Raw genomic sequence first — 15,130 nt, forward strand, 5'->3', positions numbered from 1 at the left:
TTTACTTGTTCTAGTGATCTGTTTTTTATTCCTATTACACACACACTCTGTAGTCATCACAAGGCAAAGGAAACACAACTGAAAATGAGTGATGGATTACTTCAAATAATACGTAAATAAACTTAGTAATGTGTAACATACTAAATCAAAAAAATTAACAAAAAAGCCAAAAACAAACAAGATCAACACGGTTAACATATGAATACTCAGTAAATCATATTCTAATTCATCTATGGAATTAAAAATGCTCTCCAGCTAGAATGACAGATTGTGACGTTTTTTTAGTCAGATGCAACAAACACAGCAAGAAAACAAACCCTAAAAAACACGACTCACGGACACAAACAGGTCGAATATATCCTGACACATCAGGACTGTGACGTACAGAACCCTGCGACCTAAAACTGTGAGTTAAATAGTCAGTAAAAAGAAGAGAGGCGGTGAAGTCCTTCACATCTAACCAATCAGGATCCACACAGGGTTGTTGTTGTTTACTCCTCCCTTTGGTTGCGTTATTCGCTCTTCCTCTGCTCCTCATCCTTAAAAGACTCAAACTAAAAAGACATGGAAACCAAACGGTCCGTCCCTTAATGCGGTCCGACTTCCTGTCTGCGCTCAAAGCCTGATGGTTCCTCCTGGAGACGCAAATATTAAAAATCACAAATATATTTATTCTTGTCATCCATCAACTAATGGGTCGACAACTTTGTCAGGGACTATTTTCAGTGGCGAATGAATCTACGCTCGGTGCTCTGTTGAGTGTTTGGACCAACAGTCCCTTATCGTTTCCTTACGTTTTGGCCCTAGAATCCGACCTGAACCTGAAGAATACGTCAATAATATATAGTTCCAGAAGCTTCTAATGCCTCAAACCTTCCTCTGTCCATCCAGCTCGTTTCCCGTAACGTGTCTCCATTAACAAAAGGTATCATTTGAATCTTTGAGTACTTTCTCATTTCATTTGGGACTTTTAGTGCAAAAACAATGTTATTTTCGGGGGATTTCTTGCTGTTATTTGCTGGAGTCTGGTGGTCATTTACCTCTCACATTTCCCCTTCTCACTGACACGCCCGATTCACTAGTTGCAGGACTCCACGTAGTTGGCGGGCAGCATGCCGGCCTTGCCGGTGCGCTGCACGGTGCCGTACATCCAGCCCTCGTCGATGGGCTGCGCGTTGACGATGACGTCGCCGTCCCTGAAGGAGACCTCGTCGTGGTCCTGGGCGGCGTAGTCGTAGAGCGCCCGGTACACGCGCTGCGGGCCAGAGTGACTATCTTATTCATTCAGGTTTTATTGTCAACACTTTAATGACAAAAATAAAATAAAATGCAACAATAGATGGGAATGTTCAATATCATCAAATCTAAAAAAGACCATTTTATATTCTACATAAAGAACACCAGAGTAAAGTGTGACAGAGTGTCTCTGATATTTAGTTCAACACATATTATATCAGGAGCATCTCCATCAATCCTTGTGCATTAATGCATCATTTTAAAAGGCAGTGAGCTTATTTGTCGTAATATTTAAGCTCCACAGACCACGACATTAAAATCCCTCCATGAAACCTGGAGCTTTAGCGTTCTTTACGATGAGGAGAAGCCTCGGGGCGCCTCGAGCCAACGTACCATGGCGGCGGCGTGCGGGGGGGAGGTGACGGACCTGACGGAGGACATGCTGGTCTGGTGCATGTAACCATGGTGATGCTGCTGCATGTGGACGGCCTGTTGGTACGCTCCGGGGAGGACGGGAGCTGGACGGGAAGACGAGAGAAGAAGAAGAAGAGTGAGACGCTCGGTCCTCCGATTGGTCGAGAGGCGGAGCTTCCTGTGCTGGGACTCAAACGTGGAGTTAGTCGGGGGGGGGCATTAGGAGGAGGACATGCAGGCGTGCATCTCTGCCACCGGCGACCTGTGAGGCTAAAGAGGAGGAGGAAGAGGAGGAGGCCACGCGAGGGGGGAGGTACCGGGAGTTTCGGCGCTGCTTTGGTCCCAGAGGTCAGAGGTCAGCGAGCTGACGGACTGCTGGGAGAGAGGCCTGCGCTCGATGCGCTCTGACAGGGGGGGGGGGGGCAAGGAGAGGAGGGAGAGTCAGAGAGGATGTACACCGGTCCCTTATTATTAAATATTATAATATAAGGAGCCTTCTGCACACACGTATTACCCCGTGATTATTTGCAGCAGGCTTCTTTTTAATCGTCACATTAGATAAAAAGAAGAAGAAGAAGAAGAAGAAGAAGAAGAAGAAGAAGAAGAAGAAAACAGAAAACGTCTCGCTGCTCTTTGCTTTATGTGATTTCTGTGGAACTACCAGACATCCTGTGGAGGCTCTTGGACTGGATGTCGTCCTCCAGAGGGTCAAAGTCAAAGATGGAGCCCGGGTCCGTCCTCCACACCTTCAGGTCTTCAGAAGGGGGGGAGAGGGGGGGAAGCTCATTTAAGATCATCACAGACAGACAACAAAAGCAGGTCATTATTAGAGGAAGTAAGGAGGAAGCCTGCATGTGTCCACGCAACCTGAAAACAGGAGAACCACAGAAGAAGAAACTGAAGACAAGCGTCCTGTCTCATTTCCCAATGAGACTAAATATGTGGCAGTTTTCATACATTCTTAAAACATTAATTTAAGTTGTCATGATAACAAAGCATTGCTGGAAGGCCTTTATTGTGAAACACTGAAGGCTTTTATTGTGGCGAGGTGACTGACCTACGATGATGCCTCCCGGTCGTCTGTCCGTCTCCATCGCCTGTGGGTGGAGCCCCCTGCCGTATCCCGCCTCCCCCATCATCTGATTGGCTCTCTGGTAGCGCTCCATTCCGGGCTCATCCAATCCCGGCGCGCCGCCTCGGCCGCGCGCCCGCTCAAAGTCCTCGTGGTACTTGGCCTGTGGGGGGCGCAAGAACCGCGTCGTCATGGAAACGCACATCGGTGGTAGAAGTGTTACGCGCACACACACACACACACACGCACAGGTCAGGGTGCATTTGGTCAGTGAGCAAAAAAAAACACACACACAGTGAATGTTTTTTAAATCTTTTACTGTGCACACACACACACACACACACACACACACACGCACGCACACACACTCACACACACACACACACACATTAACACACACACGCTGCTGTGCCCTCCGCGCTGGTCGGCGTTAGTTAGCGGTGCCTCGGCTGCGCCCGCGGTGCCACATCACTCGTGTTAGCTCCTCCCATGGCGAGGGGGGGCGTGGCGACCGGGCCGCTACCATGGAGACGCAGTCCTGTGACCTGCGGGCGCGGCGGTACTCGGGCGTGTCCAGCTCGCTGCAGCTGAGGCCCTTCATCTGCTGCAGCCCGCGCCGGTACTTCACCTGCACACACACACACACACACACACGATGCAAGGTGTGACGTCACTCTGAGAAGGAATGTGTGTGTGTGTGTGTCTGTGCACGTGTGTGTGTTTGTGTGTCTCTTGCCGAGCTGATGTTGTCCTGGTTCTGTCTGACCCGCTCCAGTTCTGGAGTCACGCCCACACTCGAGGCCTTCACCGAACTCTGCTTGTACTTCACCTGCAAGACGGACAGGAGAACATCTTTGTGTGTCCGTGTGTGTGTGTGTGTGCGTGCGTGTCCTCACCGAGCTGATGTTGTCCTGGTTGCGTCGGACGCGCTCCATCTCCGGCGTGTTGGTGACGGCGGTGCCTCGGCCCACTTCCTCCCTGTAGGAGACCTGAGCAGAGCACGGCGTTAAAGGAGCAGTTCGTCTCCTCAGGGCCTTTAACACGTGCAACGCGCGCACGCACGTCACTGATCCTCTTGGCGTTCTCCCTGGCGAGGACGAGCTCCGGCGTCTCCGTGACGGAGGACATGAGGCCTCTCATCAGCTTCGAGTCCCAGGAGTAGTGCAGCTGGGGGGCGACAGTAAGGATTCCACGTGCTGAAGATACACAACAGACCAACAGGAGCCTCACAGAACTCACGTGTCTCTGGTTGGCTTTGACTCGCTGCGTCTCCGCCGCCGTCTCTGGAATCAGGCTGTAGCGTCCCTTCAGACGCTCCGCCTCCTCCCTGTACTTCTTCTGTGAGGACAGAGGGGACAAGTCTCACTGACCCACACACACACACACACACACACACACACACACACGCACACACACACGCACACACACGCACACACACACCTGGCTGTAGACGTCTTTGAGGTAGGAGGCGTGCAGCAGCTCCGGAGTGTCTGTAACCATCGAGTAGCAGTTCTCTCTGAGCTGGTCCGTCTGCCTGTAGGACCTCTGTGACACACACACACACACACGCACACACACACACACGCACAATATATCATGTATGTGTTCATGTGTACGTCCCCAATGGGCTCACATAGAGGTCACTGAGGGGTCACCTGGCTCTGGATCTCAGAGGCTCTTTTGACCCTCAGCAGCTCAGGTGTTTCCTCCAGCCCGACGCCGGATAAGCCCCGCCCCTTCACTTCCTGCTCCAGGTCCTTCCTGTACGCCTTCTACACGCAGAGGGAATGAATCTTTACTCCGTTTCCTACCTGTCCATTTATTATTGTCTCATTTTGTATCTTAATTTAGTGTTTAGTGTCTCTTTGTAGTGTGTGTGTGTGTGTGTGTGCGTGTGTGTGTGTGGTACCTCGCTCAGCAGGCTGCTAGCGTGGCAGGCTGTCAGGTATCCAGGCGTCAGGTCCACGTCCATCAAGGCTTTACCTTTGATCTGCTCCTCATAGTCCCTGCGGTACTCCCTCTGAGGGACGGAGACACATGAAGACAGGATCTAACCAGCGATAAACACGACTCTGAGGGAGGAGCTTCACCTCGCTCTGATTCCTCTGAGCTTCCTTTGACACTCTGTACATCGGAGTGTCTCCGAACTCCATCTGACAACGACCTCTGCTCCTCTCGTACTCCTCTCGGTACCTCACCTGAAGGGAGGGACAGACAGTGAGACAGACAGTGAGACAGACAGAGGGACAGACAGAGGGACAGACAGTGAGACAGACAGTGAGACAGACAGAGGGACAGACAGTGAGACAGACAGTGAGACAGACAGTGAGACAGACAGTGAGACAGACAGAGGGACAGACAGTGAGACAGACAGTGAGACAGACAGTGAGACAGACAGAGGGACAGACAGAGGGACAGAGTGAGGCGGCGTCGCCGCGGCGACCGACCTGGCTGTGCAGCACGGCGTTCTCTTTGTGGTGGAGCTGCTCGGCCGTCTCCACCGCCGCGTGGACCCGGGCCTTCTCTTCTTTGTGCTTCTTCTTGTACTCCACCTGAGTACACACACACACACACACACACACACACACACACACACACGTGTATATCCGTACTTCTCGACCGGGAGGAGCCCCCGCAGCGATGATGTCATACGTTGCTCTGCAGCTTGCTGGCGTGCAGCGCGTGCTCCAGCTGCAGGAGGTTGGGCAGGTCGGAGGAGCCTTCTGATTTCTGGTTGGTCCTGTACTTCACCTGGAGGACATGGGAGGACAGGTGGATGAACTGATGCATGCTGGGTATGTGTCTCTGTGAAAAGGGGTGGTGCGTTCAGGGACCCGTAGAGGAGCGTGTGAATATAAAAGCCTTTCATCTGATGCTTTATGTGTTCTTCATAAAGAGGAACACGGCGAGCTGTTGCACAACGATGTGAAGAGGAGCGGCTCTTCTTCTTCTGTGCTGAGTGGGCGGCGAGCCCGCTGGACCCGACCCACGAGGTGTGTGTGTGTGTGTGTGTGTCTGTGTGAAAGCGTGTGTGTAGGTGTGTGTGTGGACCCGCTTCAACTTCTCATCCCACACGCCCTCTTTATTCGCCTCACAAAAAGGTTGCCATGGTTACGCCCACACAACAGGGTGAATGAGTGTGAGTCAAAGTGAATGAGGCACACGCACACACACACACACACACAGTCGGGATGGTTGAACAGAAGTAGAGGAAACAGATTATTCTGGCGAGTCGTTGGAAACGAGCAGGTCGTCCGGGAGAAGAAAGCGTTGTCATGACAACATTATATATATATACACACACAATATACATCGGTATTGTGTTGTTGGAGGCGGGTCATGTGACCGTCTCACCCACCTGGCTGGCCAGGCCAGCAGCCGCCTGTGAGTGCCTGAAGGAGAGACAGTCCAGCGGGTTGTACCTGGGCCTCTGGCCCTTCACGTCCCTGTCGAAGCTCTCCTTGTACTTCACCTGGGGAAGGTGAGGTTATTTAGCGGGCGATTTCCCAATGCATGCTGGGTAGACTCTCCGGTGTGTGTGCGTTACCTGGCTGGCCAACTTTGAAGCCTCCTTCAGGTGCTGGATGTCGGTTCTGTCCAACAGAGACACGTCAGGGTGAACGGGCTGAGGGTTGGACTTATAGGACACCTGTGGAGACACACACAGTAAACAACACACACAGTAAACAACACACACAGTAAACAACAACACACAGTAAACAACACACACAGTAAACAACAACACACACAGTAAACAACACACTAACAACATGGGAGAAGAAGGAGGATGAACAACGTTTCTGTGATTAATCGGTTCCACTCAGATGACGCAGCTGGTGAATGGTGGCGGTTGTCATGGAAACAAATGTTGGACACACACACACACACACTCACGTCGCTGGCCAGCTTGGCGGCGTTGGCGGCGTGGAGGATGTCGGGCCGGTCGGCCCCCGAGCTGTAGAGGCGGAGCTCCTCGCGGCCCCTCCTGTAGCTGACCTGAGACCAGCACGGGGCGGCTGTCAGTCACACGCGGTCGCCATGGCGACGCCATTAGATTGCATAACACAGTTCTGACGCTTTGAGTTCGACATGATGTCGCCATAACTTTCTGATTCATGGGGAATTATATAAAACCGTTTTACTCCAATAGGTCGACAAATTTAAACGAGATTGTTGCTTCGTTTACATATTTAGAAATTTACATATTTAAGAAAAACATGTAGTTTTGTTGAGTTTGTGTTTACTTCACTCTGCTTCCTGGTGACCTCCATGGCGTGCTCCACCTCCGGCAGCACTCCCATGGAGGAGTAACTCGACTTCCCCTTCTCACGGTTATACTGCTCCTTATAGGACTTCTACAGAGGGGGGAGGAGAGGAGGAGGTAGGAAGGAGAGAGGAGAAGGGGGAGAGGAGGAGAGAGGAAGTAAGGAAGGAGAGGAAAGAGGAGAACATAGAAGGAGAAAACTTTACTCAATTCAAATGAACCTGCTTTCTTCTTGTTCTACTTTAAATATAGTTGTTTAATAAACCCATTTACTCGTATCAGCTGATCACCTTTTGTGAACAATAAAGGTTTCGCTAACAAAAGCATCATGTGCAGACTGCAGGTCTGAGATCAGCGGGGGGGGGGGGGGGGGGGGGCACTTCACGCTCCAGTTGGCGGCACATTGCTTGATCAGCAGACCGCGTTGACCTTTGACCTCCAGTCTGACACACTCATGCAGCTTTGTATTCTTTAGCCTTAGTACACACAGGTGTGTGACCAGAACAGGTATGGTGGTGTGTGTGTGTGTGTGTGTGTGTGTGGGCAGTAGGTCAGTGTGTGTGTTGGTGTGTGTGTGTGTGTGGGGGGGGGGCAGTAGGTCAGTGTGTGTGTCCTCAGGCATCACACAGCTGCTCTTTGTCTTCAGGCCTCAGCAGATAAAATGATGCCAACACTGTGTGAGTGAATGTGTGTTAACTATGAAACATCTAGTGACAATACTTAATGATACTTCTACACACTGATGAGCAGTAAACGTACCTTGAACATGTGTTTAGTCCTGTAGGCTTTAGGTAAAGTGTGTATTTTATATCAAGGATCATTCATTATTCAAATATGTTAATATAATAAATATAGACCTCATACACACACGCAATGACATCACACGCCCACAATGACATCACACGCACGCAATGACATCACACGCACGCAATGACATCACACGCACGCAATGACATCACACGCACGCAATGACATCACACGCCCACAATGACATCACACGCACGCAATGACATCACACGCACGCAATGACATCACACGCCCACAATGACATCACACGCACGCAATGACATCACACGCCCGCGGTAGGACGTTGGGGACTCACGTCGCTCTGGGTCTTGGTGAGCTCTCTGGTGAACACTGTGTCGATGGTTTCTGGCATCGTGGCGTAAAGACTGCAGCCGGCCTCCTTCCTCCCGTCCTCCCGGTACGCCTTCTGCACCAAAAACACAACAACAACAACAACAACAACACCCGGGTGTTAAGTCAGACACAACAACCTACCAACTTGTTCCCTACCAGCTTGTTCCCCATGTTCTTACCTCGCTGTGCAGCTGGCTCTGCTCCTTGGCGTGTTGCGTGTCCTTGGTCTCCGGCAGGAGGGAGTACAGACTGTTCACCAGCTCCTTCTTACTCGCCTCCTTGTATTTAGTCTGAGAGAAGAAGACGACGCCTGAGATCAATAACTCAAATTCAAACATTGTGGCCTGACTTTGGCCCCCGTGTGAGATAAGAATGAATAATAACATGTTATTTACAGACGCTGAGAACCTTCCACGCGGTTAATGGATGAAGCAAAAAGCAAAAAGCTCAGAACAAGAAGAAAAGCTCAGTTCTTGGATCTCAACCATGAGCTGTGAGTTAATGACTCACACAAACGTTGTGTCCCTCTACTGGTCCTCACCTCGCTGTGCGTCTCCGCCATGTCCTTCACAAACTGCGTGTGCAGCGTCTCCGGCAGCAGAGAGAACAGCGCGCTGGGCAGGTCCTCTTTGTCCTTCTTGTACTTGGTCTAAGATATGAAGCAACGCCTTGTGGTCAGAAAATACATCATTTTATGGAGCCATGAAAATTCACAAAGCTTCAAAGAATAAGTGTCCAAAAAATGAAGAATTTAAAAAAATGGATTAAACTCACACAAAAGAACGTGAGAGGAAACTATAAATTTCTTTAAGGCACAATAACACTAAATAATAAACACTACTTTACAGCGACATCCAAAGTAAATCTGTGGCTTTAAACTCAATGCATGTGTATATATTCTGACCCACATTTTCTCCAATAAAGCCGCTGCATCACTTCAACGGCGTAGCTTTAGCGTACGAGCGTGAACGCATCTCCGGGTCGTCATGGAAACACAGCGGCTCACCTCGCTCTGCAGCTCTGAGATCTGCTTCAGGAACTGCGTCTCTTTGGTTTCTGCCATTTGGTGGAAAACGCTGCTGCTGATCTCCTGTCTGCCTTTCTGCTTGTACTTATTCTGCAACGCACACAGACACACAAAGACATTTAACTTCACCTTCAGAGGGGACTCTTTAGTTCATCTGTAGATTTAGATCTTTGCAGATGAAACATGGAACAACACAGACTCCCTTTGGTTATTTTTCATGTGAAACATGTCTCATGGCTCAAGGTCACCTGACTCTGGAGCTCCATGGCAGCCTTGGCTACCTTCATCTCTTGAGTCTGAGGCAGAGCGGAGTACAGGCTGGTGCTCCGATCCTTCCTGCCGCCCTCTGTGTACCTCACCTGGGGAGGACAGGTGACAAGGTGAACAAAGGACAGGTGAGGGACAGAGGGACAGAGGGACAGAGACGGAGGACGGCGTGCGGCCGCCGTTACCTGACTCTGCAGCTCGGTCGCCTCTTTGGCGTGCTGCGTCTCCATGGTTACAGGGAGCTGGTGGTACAGACAGCCGCTCGCCTCCTTCCTGCTCGCCTCCTTGTACTTGGCCTGAGGAGGACGTCGGCAGTTAGCCCCGTTAGCTCGGTTCTCCTAATATGGTCACTTCCTGTTCACTGGTTCCAACAACATGGCAATGGACATAATCCAAGATGGCCGCAGCTACGTCCCCAAACACAATGCCTCAAAGCGTCGGCCCACAAACCAATTTAAGTGTAAACAAAGGTTCTCACCTCACTCTGCAGCTCGGAGACGGTTTTGGCGAACTGAGTCTCGGAGGTTTGTGGGAGGTGCGAGTAGAGACTCTGAGAGAGGCTCCTGACTCCGTCCTCCTTGTATTTACTCTGAACACAAGCACGGACGTGGTCACACTCCCTGGCGGCGTAGCCGGGTGCACAAGGCGTCCGCGTGTTGCGTTTCTTTTACCTCGCTCTGCAGGTCGGACATCTTGGCGGCGAGCTGCGTCTCGGCGGTCTGCGGAAGCTGAGCGTACAGACTGGACGACATGGACTCCTTCCCGCTCTGCTTGTACTTGTTCTGCAGGAGGAACCATCACGGCTTACTTAGCGTAGCTCGGTTTAAAGCTAGGCACTGGTTACACTAGAGCTACATGCTAACTACAACTAGCCACCTCTGGAAACAACAACTCGTACCTCGCTCTGCAGCTCCGTGACCTCCCTGACGCGCCGCGTCTCCAACGTCTCCGGCAGCCGCTGGTACAGAGAGACGCTGGCCTCCTTCTTCCCGGCCTCCTTGTACTTCACCTGTGGAGCAAATGGGGGGGGTTCAAGCAGCAATATTAAGAGAAACCGCTGCTGTTTCTGCTTTATTGCGGTGGGCTCTGCAGGAGGAGAAGGTTGAATGAGATGAAGAGCAGAAGGAATCCAGCGGCCCTGATAACGAGCCCGGAATAGACGAGCCAGCAGTTAATCTGCTCTTATCTACGGCCCGAGAGCCCCGACCCCCCCCCAGAAGGCCCCAAACAGAAACCAGAGAATACGGGACAAAGGGTCTAAATAAACTGTCCCACAGGACGGAGACGTCACACACATGTCAGGATCAATAGGAGCGGGCGTCCTCACCTCGCTGTGCGTCTCCGCCATGTCCTTCACAAACTGCGTGTGCAGCGTCTCCGGCAGCAGAGAGAACAGCGCGCTGGGCAGGTCCTCCTTGTCCTTCTTGTACTTGGTCTGGAGACAAAAGGAAGGCTGATGAACGGCGTTCAATCCTCCGATAACCAATCAATAGGATTCTTAGTCTCTGAACATGTGATATCAGCGTGTTATTCAATTTATATTTAGATAATACTATAATTAAGACACAAAAACTCCTTCCACTGTAGAACTTGTTATTTATATCTCTGGTAACACAATAATTAAACTGCAATGTGACTCGAATGCTTTTCATTTAGAAGCCTAACGTTCCCTCCATAAACGTCATGTAAATCACACGCTTAAATGCAGCATCCGTACGAGGCGTTCAGGGCCCTCACCTCGCTCTGGATCTCCGACAGCTGCTTGGCGAGCTGCGTCTCGGGCGTCTCCGGGAGGAGCGAGTACAAGTTCTTGGTCGCCTGCTTCTTCCCTTCTTCTCTGTACTTCACCTGAGGACCAAGCGCAGCGTTACACTCACTGCAGATAAACAGCTCCTCGGGTCAGAGGGGGGCTCCTCACCTCGCTGCACACGTCTCTCTGCTCCTTGGCCAGCTGCGTCTCCGTGGTTACGGGTAGCCGGTGGTACAGAGGCGCGCTCGCCTCCTTCCTGCCGTCCTGCCTGTACTTCACCTGCGCCAAAGACCAGGGGAAAGCAGTGGGGTCAGACGGGAGCCTCCAAGGCACAAACACCTGGATCCTTCTGCAGCGTGCTGCTCCTGCTCCACCTGGCTCTGCAGCCCTGAGGCCTCCTTGGCGTGCAGCGTCTCCAGAGTCTCGGGCAGCGAGGAGTACAGCGAGGCGCCGGCGTCTCTCCTCCCTGCTTCTTTATATCGGACCTACAGAACGAGACAGAAAGGACTTTGAGTTCCACCATCGCTTAAAATACACAGGGGGTCTCCACGAGGTCTGTGGTGCTCTACTGATGGATGGAGTTGGGTGGAGAACCTCGCTCTGTATCTCGGACAGCGCTTTGGAGAGCCGCGTGTCGCTGGTCTCTGGCAGCCGGGAGAAGACGCTGGAGCTCCAAGCCTTCTTCCCGCTCTCCTTGTACTTGTTCTGGGACAAAACGCACAACTTTTATTCTGAAAGGGTTTGTGATTAAAACAAATACTGAAACATACGTCAGGTGGACTCTGCACAGCGAGGTAGGGAGAAAGCTGTGTGTGTCTCTAAGTGTCTCTGCGTGTGTGTCTCTGTCTGTCTCTATGTGTCTCTATGTGTCTCTATGTGTCTCCGTACCTCACTCTGGATCTCACTCATCTCTCTGGCTCTGCGTGTCTCCGTGGTGTCCACTAGCTGAGCGTAGAGAGACGACGTCCTCTCCTTCCTCCCCTCGTCTTTGTACTTCTTCTGTCAGCAGAAAAGAGGAAACAATCAGATTAAACTCCAGTGAAACAAGTTTATTCACTTTGTATTAAATCAACTTTTTTCCTTCTCTGATGCAACAAAAGTAAAGTTACAATAATAAAAAGGTGTGTGTGCTGGGGGACACGTGTGTGTGTGCTGGGGGACACGTGTGTGTGTCTTCACCTCACTCTGGAGCTCCGTGGCCTCTTTGGCGTGTTTGGTCTCCAGAGTCTCTGGAAGTTTGGAGTAAAGAGACGTCTGCTGCTTCCCAGCCTGCTTGTACTTCACCTGAAACACACACACACACAGACACACACAGAGTTACTTAATGTCCCACAGGACGGAGACGTCACACACATGTCAGGATCAATAGCAGCGGGCGTCCTCACCTCGCTGTGCGTCTCCGCCATGTCCTTCACAAACTGCGTGTGCAGCGTCTCCGGCAGCAGAGAGAACAGCGCGCTGGGCAGGTCCTCTTTGTCCTTCTTGTACTTCGTCTGGAGACAAAAGGAGACGTTTGGACACAGAAGACGAACCGTGTCTCGCTGGATGCAAACGGAGCAGATCACCTCGCTGTGGATCTCAGACATCTGTTTGGCGAAGTGCGTCTCCGGCGTCTCGGGGAGGAGGCGGTAGAGCGGCGAGGACGCCTCCTCCTTCCCTCCCGCTTTGTACTTCACCTGCAGAGACAGCTGATGTCGCTAACGGCTAACGGACGTACTATTGGCTGTGCCGTGGTCACGTGACCCGCGGGGTTTGTTCACCTGGCTCTGCAGCTCCGTCACCTGCTTGGCCCGCTCCGTCTGCAGGGTTTGAGGAAGGGTGGAGAACAAAGATGCCGACTGCTCCACCTCGTCCTTGTACTTCAGCTGCAGACCAACAAAGACATTTTCATTTAGTCCTTAAAACGTTGACAACTAAATACAAAAAAACTGTATTATGATTGTTGACGTATTGAAGCGATGAGGCCGATAGTGTGTACATGTGTGTACACGTGTGTACATGTGTGTACATGTGTGTATACGTGTATACGTGTGTGTACGTGTACCTGGCTCTGGATCTGAGAGGCGTCTCTGGCGTGTTGCGTCTCCAGCGTCTCGGGCATCACTGAGTAGAGACACACGCCGGCGTCCCGCCGCCCGGACGTCTTATACTTGGTCTGAAAAACACAAATTGTATAAAGAGAACTTTAATATTATATATTATAACTATTATAGTTGTAGTTGTTATATAATAAAGTACTGCTACTATTATCTTTATTATTATTTATAAATATTATATTTACAATCATTGTTGTAATTTTTGTTATTATTATAGTATGATATTATTGTATCATGATTATTACTACTACTGGTATTATTAATAATAATCTTTTTGTAAACATGAAATTATTTTAAAAATTGTATTTCTATTACAATACTTCTAGTATTGTTATACTATTACTATATATTTTTGTATTATTATTCTCATTGTTTTTATTTTTATCAATATTATTGTTATCATTATTTTCATTGTTTGATTGTTTGATTGTATTTTAATCATTATTATTAATAATAAGTATTAATAAGTGTTAATAAGTGTTAAGTGTTATTAAGTGTTAATAAGTATTATTAAGAGTTATTACATTTTAAGTATTAAGTATTAATAAGTGTTATTAAGTGTTATTAAGTGTTAATAAGAGATATTAAATATTAATAAGTGTTAATAAGTATTATTAAGAGTTATTACATTTTAAGTATTAAGTATTAATACGTGTTATTAAGTTGTGACCCGCTCACATCACTCTGCAGCTCCGTCACACTCTGAGCAAACTGCGTCTCTGCGGTCTGAGCCAGCTGAGAGTAGAAGCTGTGAGGGAGGCTCCTCGTCCCGGCCTCCTTGTACTTGTTCTTCATCAGAGAGCAAACACACAATCAGAAACACACACACAGGTGGCAGTGGTGCCCCCCATGTAACTTCAATCTGCCCGTTTCCCGTTGCCGCGGCGACGCCTCGCTCTCACCTGGCTCTGCATGTCGGACAGCTCTCGGGCGAGCTGCGTCTCCGAGGTGTCGGCCAGCCGGCCGTACGCCGGACTCGACATCTCCTTCCTGCCAGCCGCTCGGTACAAGATCTGTGAAAAGCCACAGGTAAAACACGCAGGACCCACGGGGGGGGGGGGTCATTACCTCCCTGCGGACCTCACCTGACTCTGAAGCTGCGAGGCCTCTTTGGCGTGCTGCGTCTCCAGAGTCTCGGCCAGTCCGTGGTACAGAGACGAGGACGCCTGCTTCCTGCTGGCCTCTTTGTATTTCACCTGAGAGGCGAGATTCCACGTCGCAGCTGTCCTTCTCATGAAATCAGGTGAAACCAGGAGCAACGCTTTGTGAACGCACCTCACTCTGCATGTCCGTCTGCCCCTTTGCATGCTGGGTATCGACGGTGTCGGGCAGCAGGGAGTACAGGGCCACGCTCATCTCCTTCTTGCCCTCCTCTTTGTACTGGGCCTTGTGAGGGGGAGAGGAGCCATGATGTCAGACTGAAGGATCTGTGTTGTTCTGCACGAGGACGCAGGAAGCCGCTCGCACCTCGCTGCGCTGCTCCGTCTGCCGCCGGGCGGCGAGGGTGTCGTTGGTCTCCGGCATCAGGTGGAAGGCGGCGGCCTTCAGGCTCTGCTTGTACTGCAGCTGGAGCGATACGGGGCAAAGGTCACGAGGTCAAACGTGGATGCTGAGCTGTGTTACTGTACTTTTGAATGGGGTCTGGTGGTAGGAAGTACACCTTGTCAGGTACCCTCATAAGAAGGTACCTGACAAGGTGACAACCTGACCACCTCAACATCAGCTGACTCCAGATGTGGTCCGTGCTCACCTGACTCTGCAGATGTGAGGCCTCTTTGGCGTGCAGCGTGTCCAGAGTCTCCGGTAGAGTCGAGTACAAGGAGCCGGCGGCAGCTTTCCTTCCTGCTTCTCTGTACTTCATCTG

At 50.7% G+C, this 15,130-nt stretch overlaps 1 protein-coding gene across 1 annotated transcript in view; it reads right to left on the bottom strand.

Annotated features, from left to right (window-relative positions):
• Nucleotides 1–15,130, bottom strand: part of LOC119198321 (nebulin) — a 26,500-nt gene continuing 11,370 nt past the window's right edge. Inside the window, exons 16-59 of the mRNA XM_062559346.1 lie at nt 15,017–15,127; nt 14,734–14,832; nt 14,542–14,652; nt 14,352–14,462; nt 14,169–14,279; nt 13,945–14,055; nt 13,215–13,325; nt 12,931–13,035; nt 12,736–12,846; nt 12,556–12,663; nt 12,350–12,454; nt 12,059–12,169; nt 11,765–11,875; nt 11,545–11,655; nt 11,339–11,449; nt 11,158–11,268; nt 10,748–10,855; nt 10,319–10,429; nt 10,092–10,202; nt 9,899–10,009; nt 9,606–9,716; nt 9,402–9,512; nt 9,133–9,243; nt 8,668–8,775; nt 8,306–8,416; nt 8,089–8,199; nt 6,967–7,077; nt 6,617–6,718; nt 6,270–6,371; nt 6,081–6,194; nt 5,375–5,473; nt 5,170–5,274; nt 4,813–4,920; nt 4,632–4,742; nt 4,378–4,494; nt 4,163–4,267; nt 3,785–4,060; nt 3,619–3,711; nt 3,459–3,551; nt 3,159–3,350; nt 2,708–2,885; nt 2,312–2,404; nt 1,630–1,754; nt 1–1,255 (exon numbers count right to left, since the gene is read on the bottom strand). Coding sequence (XP_062415330.1) covers nt 1,079–1,255; nt 1,630–1,754; nt 2,312–2,404; nt 2,708–2,885; nt 3,159–3,350; nt 3,459–3,551; nt 3,619–3,711; nt 3,785–4,060; nt 4,163–4,267; nt 4,378–4,494; nt 4,632–4,742; nt 4,813–4,920; nt 5,170–5,274; nt 5,375–5,473; nt 6,081–6,194; nt 6,270–6,371; nt 6,617–6,718; nt 6,967–7,077; nt 8,089–8,199; nt 8,306–8,416; nt 8,668–8,775; nt 9,133–9,243; nt 9,402–9,512; nt 9,606–9,716; nt 9,899–10,009; nt 10,092–10,202; nt 10,319–10,429; nt 10,748–10,855; nt 11,158–11,268; nt 11,339–11,449; nt 11,545–11,655; nt 11,765–11,875; nt 12,059–12,169; nt 12,350–12,454; nt 12,556–12,663; nt 12,736–12,846; nt 12,931–13,035; nt 13,215–13,325; nt 13,945–14,055; nt 14,169–14,279; nt 14,352–14,462; nt 14,542–14,652; nt 14,734–14,832; nt 15,017–15,127 — 5,154 coding nt within the window. The 3' untranslated portion in view covers nt 1–1,078. The remainder of the gene's footprint in view (nt 1,256–1,629; nt 1,755–2,311; nt 2,405–2,707; nt 2,886–3,158; nt 3,351–3,458; nt 3,552–3,618; nt 3,712–3,784; nt 4,061–4,162; nt 4,268–4,377; nt 4,495–4,631; nt 4,743–4,812; nt 4,921–5,169; nt 5,275–5,374; nt 5,474–6,080; nt 6,195–6,269; nt 6,372–6,616; nt 6,719–6,966; nt 7,078–8,088; nt 8,200–8,305; nt 8,417–8,667; nt 8,776–9,132; nt 9,244–9,401; nt 9,513–9,605; nt 9,717–9,898; nt 10,010–10,091; nt 10,203–10,318; nt 10,430–10,747; nt 10,856–11,157; nt 11,269–11,338; nt 11,450–11,544; nt 11,656–11,764; nt 11,876–12,058; nt 12,170–12,349; nt 12,455–12,555; nt 12,664–12,735; nt 12,847–12,930; nt 13,036–13,214; nt 13,326–13,944; nt 14,056–14,168; nt 14,280–14,351; nt 14,463–14,541; nt 14,653–14,733; nt 14,833–15,016; nt 15,128–15,130) is intronic.

Source organism: Pungitius pungitius, chromosome 19, assembly GCF_949316345.1.
Source record: "Pungitius pungitius chromosome 19, fPunPun2.1, whole genome shotgun sequence".
Taxonomy (NCBI): Eukaryota; Metazoa; Chordata; class Actinopteri; order Perciformes; family Gasterosteidae; genus Pungitius; species Pungitius pungitius.